This window comes from Leuresthes tenuis, unplaced genomic scaffold (genome assembly GCF_036924035.1).
Source record: "Leuresthes tenuis unplaced genomic scaffold, fLeuTen1.0.hap1 SCAF_15, whole genome shotgun sequence".
Lineage (NCBI taxonomy): Eukaryota > Metazoa > Chordata > Actinopteri > Atheriniformes > Atherinopsidae > Leuresthes > Leuresthes tenuis.
The window spans coordinates 24684861-24698021 of record NW_027325369.1 but is presented as its reverse complement, the minus strand read 5'-3'; the positions used below and the strand labels follow the sequence as shown (position 1 = coordinate 24698021).

Here is a 13161-nt window from a genome sequence, read left to right as displayed (position 1 = left end):
CAGGAAAGACTTTTAAACAAAACATTTTTCTGACCCCAAAATATAGATGGGGGGGGGGGGGGGGGGGGGGGGGGGGTTAAAATTTTTAGCGGTTTGTATCATTACAAAAGTCGAATAATTTTTTTCTTGAAGTTTGATGTTTCATTATCTCTGATAGGACTAGAGTTACTCTTTGCCTTTCTCTATAGTGCTCTGGTGTGGTTTATCTTTTAAATTGCTTCTTTGGACACATAGACAGCTTTAGACAGCTTAAAGCAACAGAATGTCCTGAAATGAGATACTTTCTTCAGATTATGTACACCAACCCATCCCAAATTAAGGAGAGAATCCTCTTTACCTCCAGCCTCACTTGGTGCTTAGCTATTGGTATGATTAATGGCAGCAAGTGACCCAAACACCCTTCCTGTGTGAAATCAGGTTCTAAAGGGCCCAGTGGAGAGACTGACAGAGTTAGAGGTTACAATTCAAGAATCTGGGAGGTGGGGGTAACACAGAGGAAGACGGCCATTTGATGTCTAGACAGATTCAGAGACATGAAAGCTGCCTTCTATGAATAAAGAGATATGATTCTATATGTGTGTGAGTATCTTGACACTCAGATAGACAGGAATACGATCTATGGATCGATACTATCCTGATGTGGCCCAAATCAACCGTCTGCTTTCTCCCCCTGCAGGGAGACTGATGGCATGTTCTAACTCAGCCAAGTGTTGGGTTGCCATAAAGGGCTATTAATTTCAGTGTGCATCTGAGTTGAGTAACATTTTCGTATTGATTTCAGACCTTTATCATCATCCAGAGTCTTTCCTATAACATTCATGAATGGCACCTTTTATATGGGAAATTTCAGTTTCAATATTGATTTCCATAATTATGTTCCTTATTTGATTAAAAACTTATAATATATTTACTGAGAAGAGCATGAACTATTCCCATGTTTGCTTATTGGACATTTTCAGATCTTTCAGCAACATTTTTTGGCCATTATCAACTCACTTTGATCGGATCCAAACCACAATAGTGGTATTATCAATAATGAAACAACACAAGTTTACACAATTCAAGCTGAAAGTCCTCATAGGCTGAGGCTTCTGATGCGCTCAGAATTACAGTCTCACCTTGTACTGTGTGCATCAACACGAAAATAAATGTGTCATTCATGGTTGTGACGGCCCTGAGGCATGTCATAGTGATGTTCATGGCATGCTTCTATGTGCACCAACATAAAATAGTGCACCGTGTGCAACTGTAATGGAGTGCTTTACTGTTACTACTACTATTGCTGCAGTCTGCTCACAGCACAATCCCCCTTGCCTTGAATAATGGAGCTGGCAATTGTGCATAAGCTCCCGCCCCTCGCTGTCCCACAGCAGCCAATATCAGCAAATTTCTGCTTGCTCTGCTGTCGTGAAGAGTAACTACGTCCAATTCAGCGTTTACAAGGCCAACACTATAAACACAATCAACTCATTTACACAGCAGCAGCCTCAAATGTTTGTATTGAGCACTTATGCTCCCGACAGAAGGCTTATTTTGAGACGTCAGTCCCTATCAAATAAAATTTTCTTATCTGATGTACACTACCGTGCAAAAGTCTTCAGCCACCTTTGATTTCTAAATATAGTGACTGGAAATCAAAACAGGTGCAGTGATTTATCAAAACATGTAAATATAAATAGAGAAACGGTGACAAAAGAATACATCAGGAGTAGTTCTCCAGGCTTCTTGAAGGAATTCCAAAGCTCTTCTTTGGATGTTGGCTGCCTTTTGTTCAGACTATTATATATTTATATATGTTCTTTGCTAAGTTTTCTGTTACACAACAGTGGTTAATCCCTTGAGTGAGTTGCCTTTGAAATGCATGTATAATTCACATCATTCATATTTAAGAAGTTGAACAAACAAACAAAAATATGTTACTCTGAAAACGATCTGGAACAAGGACCGGACGTAAATTGAGTGACAAAGCAGCCAATGTTGACACAAGTTTAGACACATTTGTTGAGGGCCTTTTTAAAAGATTAAGAGAAAGTCTGGCCCTTTTAAGGCAACATATAAAGAACTTACTTTTGCACAGTAATGAATGTCTCTGATGCATGACATGAACACTGTGCTAAACAGTTATAAATAATGTGCAGCCAGTCATTAGCAATAATCAATGGTTACATGTCAAAGACACTCAATGTTACTGTATCAATAATTGTTTGATCATAGAGGATGCAAAATTCAAAATATAGGTTTAGATTTGGGAGAAATAGTAATACATGGGCCTAAATGCTTAGATTTATGCAGACACAATCTCATGCATAATTAGTGATGCTGCATAAAAGTAGTTTAATATCACACTTTCACACATATAAATGCATTAATTTACCTGAAAAATTATTTCCTCTTAACTCACAAAATGATCCAGACAATTTTTTCAACCTCTTTCGTACAGCCTAAAGGAGATTTGGTGGACTAATAGAAATCAGCCAAAGATGTGGTCTCTGCTGGATGATCACATTTAGTGGTGTAAACCTCCCCCAGCAGCTCCTCCCCACTCCTCCACCTCTGTAAATGCAAGGGGAAAGAAGAAAAAGGGATAAGTTATATGGAAGACATATGTTGAATTTTCAGTTTTATATTCCAATATGATATAAAGTTTGGATTTTTTCTTTAATATAGCTAACAGTCTAATATTCTGTCTATAAGGAAAAGTCACAGTAATCAACACATCTGTAAATGTGCCTGCTTGAGACATCTGGTAATGTTGAGCTGAGGTTCTTTGGCAAGATCATCACAGTGAACAAAGTGTACAGAAAAACAGCAAACCATTGGTTGTCACATTGCAGAAAAGAACGTTATGTAACTGTTGGTGTTTGCTTGTTCAAATTGGCCAAATACAGGTGCTATGGAATTGTATCTGTTTGCAATTTGAAATATCAAAAAGCATTGCATAATCAAAAGAAAACTGGGAACAATATCAGTGTCTACAGCAGCATATAAACATGTCAGTTTGAGTCTGCTACACCCCCCTTCAGAAAAAAATGCATCAACTTTGGCCCCTCATTCTTCCTCTATACCTTAAAGCCAGAAAGGTAAGGAAAACATATTGGGTCATATCTAAAACCAGTGTTTCAGGCCAACCCAAGTAGATTTGCTGAAGCTTAGGTGCCAAATTGATCAACTTAACCTGTAGGTTTTTGAAAATGAAATTACAGAGACGGCTGAACAGAGAAGGAACACTTTGTAGGCCACATTGGTCCAACAGTTTCTCTTGATCAATGGACTAAAGTGGGCATGTATGTGGCTGAATTTAGTTTCTCTCAGGACTTGACACACACACACACACACACACACACACACACACACACACACACACACACACACATACACGCATAAAAAAACTCAGTGTCTACATTCCTGCTCCCACAGAAACACAGACTGAAGTCAGTTTTGTCTTGACAGGATGATGAAGTGGTGCTCCAGTGTGTGGCCTGTATCCAGAAGGAGAATCGCAAGTTCTGCCTGGCTGCTGAGGGGCTGGGCAATCGACTGTGTTACCTGGAGCCCACATCTGAGGCAAAGGTAGGCATGCTGACCCCAGTGTTGCTCCCCTCAATTTTCTCACATCTAGAAAATCATTCAGTGGAACAGTGAGATCCATGTTACTGGCTTTAGAAGTCTCCACTTTTTGATCAAAAGTCAGCATTGTACACTTTAAATGATTTGATTTGTTTTGGTTGCAGTTATATCATCACATTTATTCTCTTCTGCATAGTCAGACACTAATGTAATGAACAAATGTCACATGAGACATTTTGAAAGAGAAAAGTGGACTGCATGAAAGGATGTACACAGCCAGATGGTAGACATCCGCTTGGTTTATTCTTGTTTAGGTCCAGCAAACAATCAGAGAAGCCAAGCTTAGATGCTCAAAGAGGAACCTCAATGCCTCATCAAAGTGAGAAGAACAGCTCACATCTATCGCAGTCTCCTTCATGAGCATCTCTTAAAAGGGTTCAGCGACGTCACATCTCTATAGGCCTGCTGTCAGATGATAATAAGCTGAAATCACGTCCCTGGATATGTTTGATGGATTGTTTCATAAGCAGCCAGGTTGTTAGCTGTTATTGCCTATTGCGTGTGTGTTTCCCAGTTTTAGCTTCTGTGTGCAAAGTTTTAGGAAATATGACTTATTTATTTTTGATCAGCTGGTTGCCACCATAGTGAATTTTTGTGTATAGAATGCAGATAACAGAGCTAATGCTCAGTCTAGTATTAAACTATTTAGTAAAAAAAATGTCAAAATAATGATTGTGTTTTGGAGACACTGACGTTTTACAGACCACTATTGCTCTGCTGGCATTCCTTTAGTAAAGCTGCAAATTAAACTACAGTTTATCGGCCTCTTCCACATTGATTGTCTTTTAATCTTAGTCAATTAATATTGTCTGAGATTAAGCTCTCTCAAACAGGCTTATACAGTGTGTGTTAACATTCAAGAGACATAGATGCTACCCAGGGAGAGAGGGACAAAATGAGAAGGCTCAGGAAATGGGAAGAGCAAACAGTGTTAATTAGAATTTACATGTGAGCAAAGATCCATGCACCAATAACATTTTATGTTCTCCCAAACAGTGCGTCTATGTTGGATGGGGATGTTAGGCTTTCGCCCGTATTGGATGGTAATTACACCTGACAGATGTGACGGATATTCTCTCAATCAGGCACTTAATCTTCATTATCAGTTGTTTTTATGAAAAGGCATTACCCCACCTTTGGGAGCAATGGCAGAGCTGTGAAAAAAACAGAGTAGGATCATTTAGAAGTGGACAACTCAATAGGAGGCCTCCTTTTCTTTGACGAACTAGTCTAGTAATCGGGCAGAGAACCAAGTGGCAGGATGAGGTTGATTTAAAGTGTGCACAGTTTAAATGGCAACATCAATCAGCCTGTGAAAAGCTGCTTGATTTTGATATACAACCAGCAGCTCCCGCCTGTCAGAGACTCAATATTATGACCACTGGAGGGATGCCCACCTGCCATTATGGTAGTGATGCTGTGTCTTTGTTGTGTGTAATATGGGAGTCCAGACCAAGCCATGTCCAACAGATCTTTGTAAATTAAACTTCTTCCTTTACCAGTTTCAGCACCCCTTACATTAGGCTGAAAACCAATTGAACCACCTCCGCAGGGTAAACGGCTTTAACATTTTTGAACCCCTCTCTGGAGACAGACAAAGATGGGATCTATTCTTGCCCACCATTCAGCTAAACTCTTTCCCTCATCACACGATTGGTCATAAACCAAATGTCTGGCATTGCCAGCCTGCTGTAAAGCTGTCTCCATTCTCTGCTATCGGAGAGAGCATCATGCCAAGGTCGGATACTTGTCATCCCCTTCTGCTCTCTTAGTCATTCATTTCACTGCCCTGGTTTCTGAAGGCAGGTCCCTCCGCACCAAATGTTACCGTATCACGACTGAGGAGAGCAGAGGTCAGCTGTTAATCACTCAGAGAGATGTGGGTAAGACCTGATTGCAGGCCCTTTATTTGATTTCTCTAGAGTGGCTGTCAGAGAGAAGGCCCGGCTAGAGGGAAAACAAACAAAAATGACACAAACAGCTGTAACACGGTTATACTGTTCACAGAGAACAGTGAATGTCAAACGTATGTCTTCATCTTTCCAGTAAATGTGAACAGTGTGACGTTTTGGAAATTGAATTTATTCTTGCCAAAATTTTGGTGAGCAAGTTCATGCTTTTCACATCTTTACTTTCGTTATATTATCTGAAATGTTATTTATTGTGTCTTTGGTTTGCTGTTGTGTTTTGTGTGACTTTGTGCATGTTATGGTTTTGCGTTTTATTATTACCACAGCTTCAGGGACAGTTAGCTATGTACAAAGGCCAGAGACAGGTGGACACAGGAAGCCTGTCCAGCCATAAGAAAAAAGAAATCTGCCTAGAAACACCTTAAAGGTAAAGCCAGACATAAAATACATCCATCTAGCATGGAATCTGTTAAAAAACAAACGCGTATTATGATTTTACAAGGGATTTGACTGTTTCTTATTTGCACTGGGAAGCTATCTGGGAGAATGCAACAAATTTAGTCAAGCTATTTCAATGCTAAGATATATGAAAAAATACCTTTTGTGTTAGTGAAATTAAGGTGTGCAATGCTTTTCTTTTTTTCTCGAGGCAGCCAGGCTGCTAGGTGTCCCCTGCTTTCAGTTTATGTTAACCTAAACTAGCGGTCTCCTGAAAAATGGACTACAAGAGCATAAGTGAGATGTTTAGGATTAAAATAGATTCCCACCATCTCTCAAAATAAAACTGCTTCTGTGAGACTATCTGGAAACATGATTGTTGAATTCCGTCTCACTGGAGTAGGCTACTTTAAAACCTTTAAATCTATCTTTTTATCCAGCTTGGTGCATTTAGATTCCACACAGTATCATACTTTTGAACCGTAGTGATTGTTATTAAACATAAATCCAATATCTTGAGCCTGAAACTGGACTGTAGGAAGTTTTCGAATGAGGTTAGAGACACCTGTGTGAATGATCCACTTTTGGAGGAGTTGGGATACTCAGGGAGGTGGCAGACAGGATGTTGAAGTTTGTATAATTTATCTTGTGGCCACAATATCCCCATCGCTACTTTCCCCATTCTGTCATTGAATTGCCTGTCCTGTCTGGTACTGCCCTGGTTTGGCAACGTCTTTGTTTTTTCTCTTTTTGTTTCCAAGACCTGGCTCATCTGAGCACAGTCTGACCTGAGAGCACTTAATGTTTATAAAGTACCTTTAAATGGATTTTGCCCACACGATTAAGACAAACTTGGTTTGAGTTTCTGCAAAAATACCACAGTCAGCACCAATTTTACTAGTGGGCATCTAATCATTAATATCTTTGTAGGTCAGGGAGCACTTTTCTTCTCCTGGCTTATGAGGATGTTTTGCCTCAGTAGCAAAAGATCTTAAGAGCGTTAAGTCAGAATAATTGTTGGCAGGATAATTTAATATTGTGAATATTTGTGTCATTTGGGGAGAACATTTTTTTTTTTTTTTTAATGACTTAGAATACTAGATTTGATCTTACTCCCATAGATACGCAGCTACCACCAACAGCTAGTTTGTAAGCTTATTACTAAAACTTTAACCTTTTTTATACAGCCTATGAGTGTAGCTAGCTGATATCTGAGTTATGTGAAGTGAACCTCTTGGCATGGGCTTCCTGTTCTGTACAATTCTGTTCAATTCCATTGAATGAAAAAAATGATCATCACGTGACAGTTGGTGGTTTTAAGTTTATTTCGGCCTCTTCTGCTCTACATGACTGTTCACTGTTGCTTTCTTGCTCAGATTTTTCCATTTTTTGGACTCCAAATGGAAACTTGGAATGGAAATGGAAACGTATCCAGTACCAAAGCTTTTGTCCTTTGCCAGTAGATTCTTCATTTTGAAATGAATGTGTCTGTTTACAGAGATAAGGCTAAGCAGAACGGAAATTTCACATCACCTATAGCCATTGACAAAAATCTTCACCAGTTGCCTGACAACATATCAACCAGTCACAGTAGAGCATCCCTCTGACTGAGCCAATCTAGCATCTCCTAGCTTTGAATTGTGCTTTTTTTCATTTATTTTTTTTTCCCTCAGGAAGCCAAACATTACAAAATAGAGACCTCAAGGAAATACCAGAAATTATACAGTAGCCTACAGAAACTCCTTAAGATCATTAGGCTGTTTTCACTTTTAACTCGAGACCCTCTTTTGTTGCAGTATGTGCCTCCAGACCTGTGCATCTGTACCTTCGTACTGGAGCAGTCACTGTCAGTGCGTGCCCTGCAGGAGATGCTGGCTAAGAGTGGACAGAACAGTGAAGGGGTGAGTGATGGAACACACAAATCCTAACACACACACTCAGACAATCTATACTTCAGCTGAATGTAAGCCATCCCTCAGTCAAGCAATGTATGTCCCACTTTGTTGGGGCTTTCCAAAGAGCCAGTTGAAGATTTTTAAATTGTTCAGTCACTGCAAAGAGGTTAATAGGGAAAATAGGTCCATTACACTGGCCAGGGCACCGTTACTACAAAGAGGTCCGAGCCACTATGAATATTGATGAGGATGAAGGGGATACCCTGGCATTACTGCAGCTTTTCCTTAATTGCAGCATGTACTTTTCGCACTTTGAATAACATCAAGGCTTGAAGAAAAACAGCACTATTGGGTCACTGTAGTTTCAAAACAAGAATCAAGTAATTCAGACATCTAGCTTAAAGTGGTTTTGGATCTCTGGATTTCTCCAGAGGAGAGGTAAAGAGGCAAAAGAAGTAAAGAGGAGAGTTGGAAATCTGCAGATGTAATCAATACCTTGTGGTTTCACTTGTTGCTAATTAGCATTTATTTACTACTGTATTCTGTGCTCCTGACATTTCGTTAGTTGTCTTCTTCAAAGTATGTTTCCTTTTCGTTCGCATTGTTTTAACAGATGTGTAATTCTTCCATCTTTATCTTCTATTCTCTGTGTATAATCTCCATCCTTCACATGATAGATACGAGGCCCGGATCGATGGGTATGTTCACCCTTCATGCCATTCCTCTCTCATCCCTTATGCACGCATAACTCAGCAGATACATTCCAACACACAATTTACTCATCTGTTCTTTTCTTATTGATCTCTTGGGGTTTCTCCCACTCAGTGTGTCACCGCTGAGTATTTGTCTTTACATCAGGAATCATGGGAAATTGTAGTTTATCACACTTCCAATGCTTTGAATGCTTTGAAATAACTGATGATCATATACGTTTTTTTGCCTACAATGTGTGAGTAGATTGTGTCTAATAGAGTTTTGTGTGGACTTCCCAATAAGGGTCTCCTCATATATCACTTCTCACTTCCACTGCTGGATAGTTTGAGTGTCTCCATTGCTGGATTAGCATCAGATTAACATTTGTCTTGTCCTCAGGGGATTGAGATGGATGTTCATTACAGTATCATTTAATTTTCTGCAGCCCACCATATTGGATAAGCCCTTATTTGTTAGTCTTTTCCTGCAATCATAGAGGCTGTATGAGACGCTATGAGAGGATGCAAATAGCTTAGCTGACACAAACATTTCTGTAACCAAACATCAAATGATCATGAGGGATGCACTTTTAAAAGCTCCAAGACTGACTCTTTAAAGCTTTTCTCTGTTTACAACTTAATGCTAGATGCCTAATTACTATGAAAATGTCTTTAAATCCTCAGCTTTTAATGCTCAAAACATGTCATGAGTGGATTTCATTTGCAGCAGAATAATGAGCTTCAAGACCATAAGTTCCACTCTTTTGTGGGGGGTGTTAGCCTTTGATGACAGAAAATGAACAGGAAGCTCTAAACAACCACTTCAGTTGCCTGTGTAAAGCTCAAAGATCTCTTTTTAGATCTCGTATATTTTTAAGACTTTGAAATAAATAAATCTGATTGAAATCAGAAACATATCTTAATTCAAAAAAGGAAAATAAATAAAAAATTCTGATTTTATCCCCATCTTTGCATAAATCTATGTAGAGAATTCTCCATCCGTCCATGTAGATGGAAACTTTAGAGCATCCTCATATTTGATCTAATCCAATCACCACCATTGAGATGGACTTTGAGCTAAAGTAATTTGGTAGCATCTGCTTGTAACGGCTACTTATTTGGTAAAATGCAGCACAGGCAAGACGATGCAAGATTTTGGGCTCTCTGTCAGACTAAAGAAAGAACTAGCTCAAAATATATCTTTAAATGTTTATTTTACAATGACTTGTCTAAAGGACGTTCATGCAAACCAGTGAATGTTTGATTAGATTCTCATTTGCACATCCAAATATAACATTTCATAACATTTACATGATGAGAAAATAATTGTCTTGAACTACTCTGGAAAGTTTTATGGGGATTTCTTAGTGGAATTATTAACCTGTAAATTGATATAAAATGTATTCTTACCCTGAAAGCTAGACTTTAGCGGCACTTACATGCACCAAATGTTTCTTTTTCATCTCAATTTGAACCATATTTTATTCCTGAAAATAGATTGTATTTTCTGGCTGTTGACAGTGTTTTCTGATATACTAAATGATAAAAGGACTCAAAATCTTTTCTGTATTTTGACCTGAATATAAAACAAGAATTTTGAACTTGGCTTAATCCAGTCTTCAGATTTCTACTCTGACAATGTTGGCAAATTAAGGAAGGAAAACTAATCAACTGTAAATGTTGTTGTGATATACTGTAGAACAACTTCATCTGTGGCGTCTCCACTTAAACAGCATAAAATGTTGCTTGCCATCACCTCTTAGACCAGTTTAAAGTTAATTTGCTCATCTCTGGTCATTTTTCTCAGCCTCTTATACTGACTTTGTAGCAAATACCTAGATATTTTGGACTTGAGATGGCATGGATTGGCCATTTTCACTGTGATACTTCTGTGCATCCTTTCCGCTCACGTTGATCTGTTTTCGATATTGTCTACCGTGTCATCATTCTTCTCCTGTGCTGAAATGTCACTGGAGGAAGCACCATTAAAGGTTGAATATGTCTCGGCTGAGGCTCTAAAATCAATACGTCTTTGAACAGATGGGCTTATCAATAGGCAGTGGCTGGAGCAAATGGTTAGTTCATGCTGTTTTTGTCGGAAGTCAGTGAGACGTGTTGAAGACCTGCAAAAACAACTTGCAAAAACTAGTGTAGATGCCAGCTTCAATTTAAATCAGTGTCCACCAGCACTGAACAGTTTTTGGAAGGGCTGACAGATCTCCTCTGATGGCTTCTGACATGCTTGAGTTTCTTTTGCTTTCTGTTCCTCTGCTCTTCCCATCCTTTGTTTACTGAGAGAAGCCACAGCACTGCGACCACGCATAAACTGCTGCAGGCCTCACACTCCAGGTGGCTGCATCCTGCTAAATGTCAAATATCTAAATTGATATGATGGTGTCTCTTGTAGTCAAAAACTCTACAAACTTGCAGTATGAGAACTGTTTTGTTCTCTTATCCCTCTGTAATTCAGAAATATTTTCCTTTTTAGTTTATTGATCCAACATTGCCACAGTTTTGCTCATTTCACAAGGAGTTTTCAGTTTTGCAGCATTGTGTTTCTGCCTTTAGAAAATTTGTTTTCCTCCCAATAACACACTGCACAGCGTTGGAAGTGAGCATGAGACTTAAAGGTATTAGTTGGGGTGATTGCGGCTCGATGTGCCTAGCTGCATTAAGCTCAGTACCTCAGCCAGCATATAACCGTAGCCAGCAGCACAGAAGAAGCCTTGAAGCCAGTACTGCAGTGCACAACACAACTGCATCAAATCACAGGTGGGCTATTGTCCCAGTAACCAATCGCAGCAAATAAAGAGGGGAAGAGAAGAAGAGACACAAGTAGATTAAACAAAGGAGAGACTGTACATGGCACAGCAATACTCACATATCTGTCAGATATTAGATGATTATAATTATGTCAAAATTCAAAAGAATTGGCATACACTTTATTTGGCAGATATAATAGTGTCCTGCAGTTTGTAGTTTCAGTTTAATTTCACATTTCTATTTTTGTTAAATGTGGCTGTTTGGCAATGATTCAGAAATAATTTCTAGACATCACAACAAGAACATTGCTTTCTAAAAAGCCAAAGCAAGTTAATCTGTTTCCCTTCACTGCTTGACTGATGTGTCAAGGAGTGACTTATTGCCAATGTGTCCAAAGTGTCCTAAAGACTCTCTTCCAAAGATCAAAATACAACAAGGGCACAGGAGAACAGTAGTTCTAATGATACTCTTTCTTACCTTAATGCATCCTAGAGGCTCATAAGGAAGGTGAGTAACATAGGAGATGCTTGCCGAAGAAAATCAACAAAAGCCCCTTTTTATCCCCTTTGCATCTCTCCCAGTAGAGATACCATTTGTCCCCCTCCCGCATCTTAACCCAACCCCAGAAGCTATGAAGTCATTCCTTGCTCGAGACTGACAGTAGTTGTGCATCCTTCCCACATTTCCGTAGTCGGGAAAGATGACCCCGTATCCGGTTTGCTCACGGATACAGGAGCCCGTAACTCCATCTTCTTGTGACGAGTCAGATTGCATGTCTTCATTGGAAATCCCTCCTGAGGAAATATGTGCCCCCTGCTTGAGGTCATCGGCGGCAGTGAGGAGGTATTCGCTGAGGTCAACATTCAGTGTCAGAGGTCGGGTGGAGGTTGGAGCAGCCGAAGGTGGACCATGGGGCTGTTTTGTGAATAGCTCACACTGACATGTGTTGTGTGTGTGTTTTTGTGAATTATCTCTATAGGCAGCGCAGAGCGGCGGACACAAGACTCTACTCTATGGACACGCCATCCTCCTGCGGCATTCCTTCAGCTCTATGGTGAGAGATCACATGTAACCACCACAGAAAAGAAAAAGTCGATGCACCAGGATTTATGAATTATTATCAATTTCTAATACATCATGAGAAAGTCACCAGCAGAGGAAAGTGTATCTGACAGCTCCTGTCTCTTATGGTTTGATGTGTGTGCCGACCACAGTACCTGGCCTGTTTGAAGACATCAAGGTCACAAACAGATAAGCTTTCCTTTGATGTTGGACTGCAGGAGGATTCAACAGGTAAAAGAGAAGCTCTGACACAGTTTCCTTTTATCCCCTTCTTTCCCATTGTTTTTTGTTTCTGTTCTTGCTGTCTCTATCTGCCTTTGTTCCATCTATATTTTGTTCTTTTACTTTCTCCAAGCTCCCCTTCCTTTATCTTTTCACTTCATTTACTCATAACTGAGTAAATTCTTTTCAGCATCTCAGCTGGAGCACTGCAGACTCGCAGTGTGCCTCTGTTACAATATGTAGCTCAGATGTAATCACTGCATCTGGGCTACATATCTGAGACAGAGACACATATTTGATAGTCTTTTTTTTTTCCTTGTTACTATGATTTAATCTACACCATGAAGTTCAGTAGATAAGCTGTCCCCTCAGTATGACTTCAAAAGAAAAGCATAACTGCCAACTCTAAACCCAAATAACCAAACAGTAAGGGTTAAGTCGACTATTACAGGGCAGCCCTTGTAGTAACAGATATCCAAGCAGAATGCGTATGGTAATTATCAAATTTTTTAAAGTTAATTTTGGGTCTCATCTACTATAAATCCTATATAT

General features: G+C 39.5%; 1 protein-coding gene across 1 annotated transcript in view; it reads left to right on the top strand.

Annotated features, from left to right (window-relative positions):
• LOC140270717 (ryanodine receptor 3-like) overlaps window positions 1–13161 on the top strand; it is a 104928-nt gene that overhangs the window by 17360 nt on the left and 74407 nt on the right. The window contains exons 2-5 of the mRNA XM_072365913.1: window positions 3451–3570; window positions 7772–7876; window positions 12305–12379; window positions 12540–12618. Coding sequence (XP_072222014.1) covers window positions 3451–3570; window positions 7772–7876; window positions 12305–12379; window positions 12540–12618 — 379 coding nt within the window. The remainder of the gene's footprint in view (window positions 1–3450; window positions 3571–7771; window positions 7877–12304; window positions 12380–12539; window positions 12619–13161) is intronic.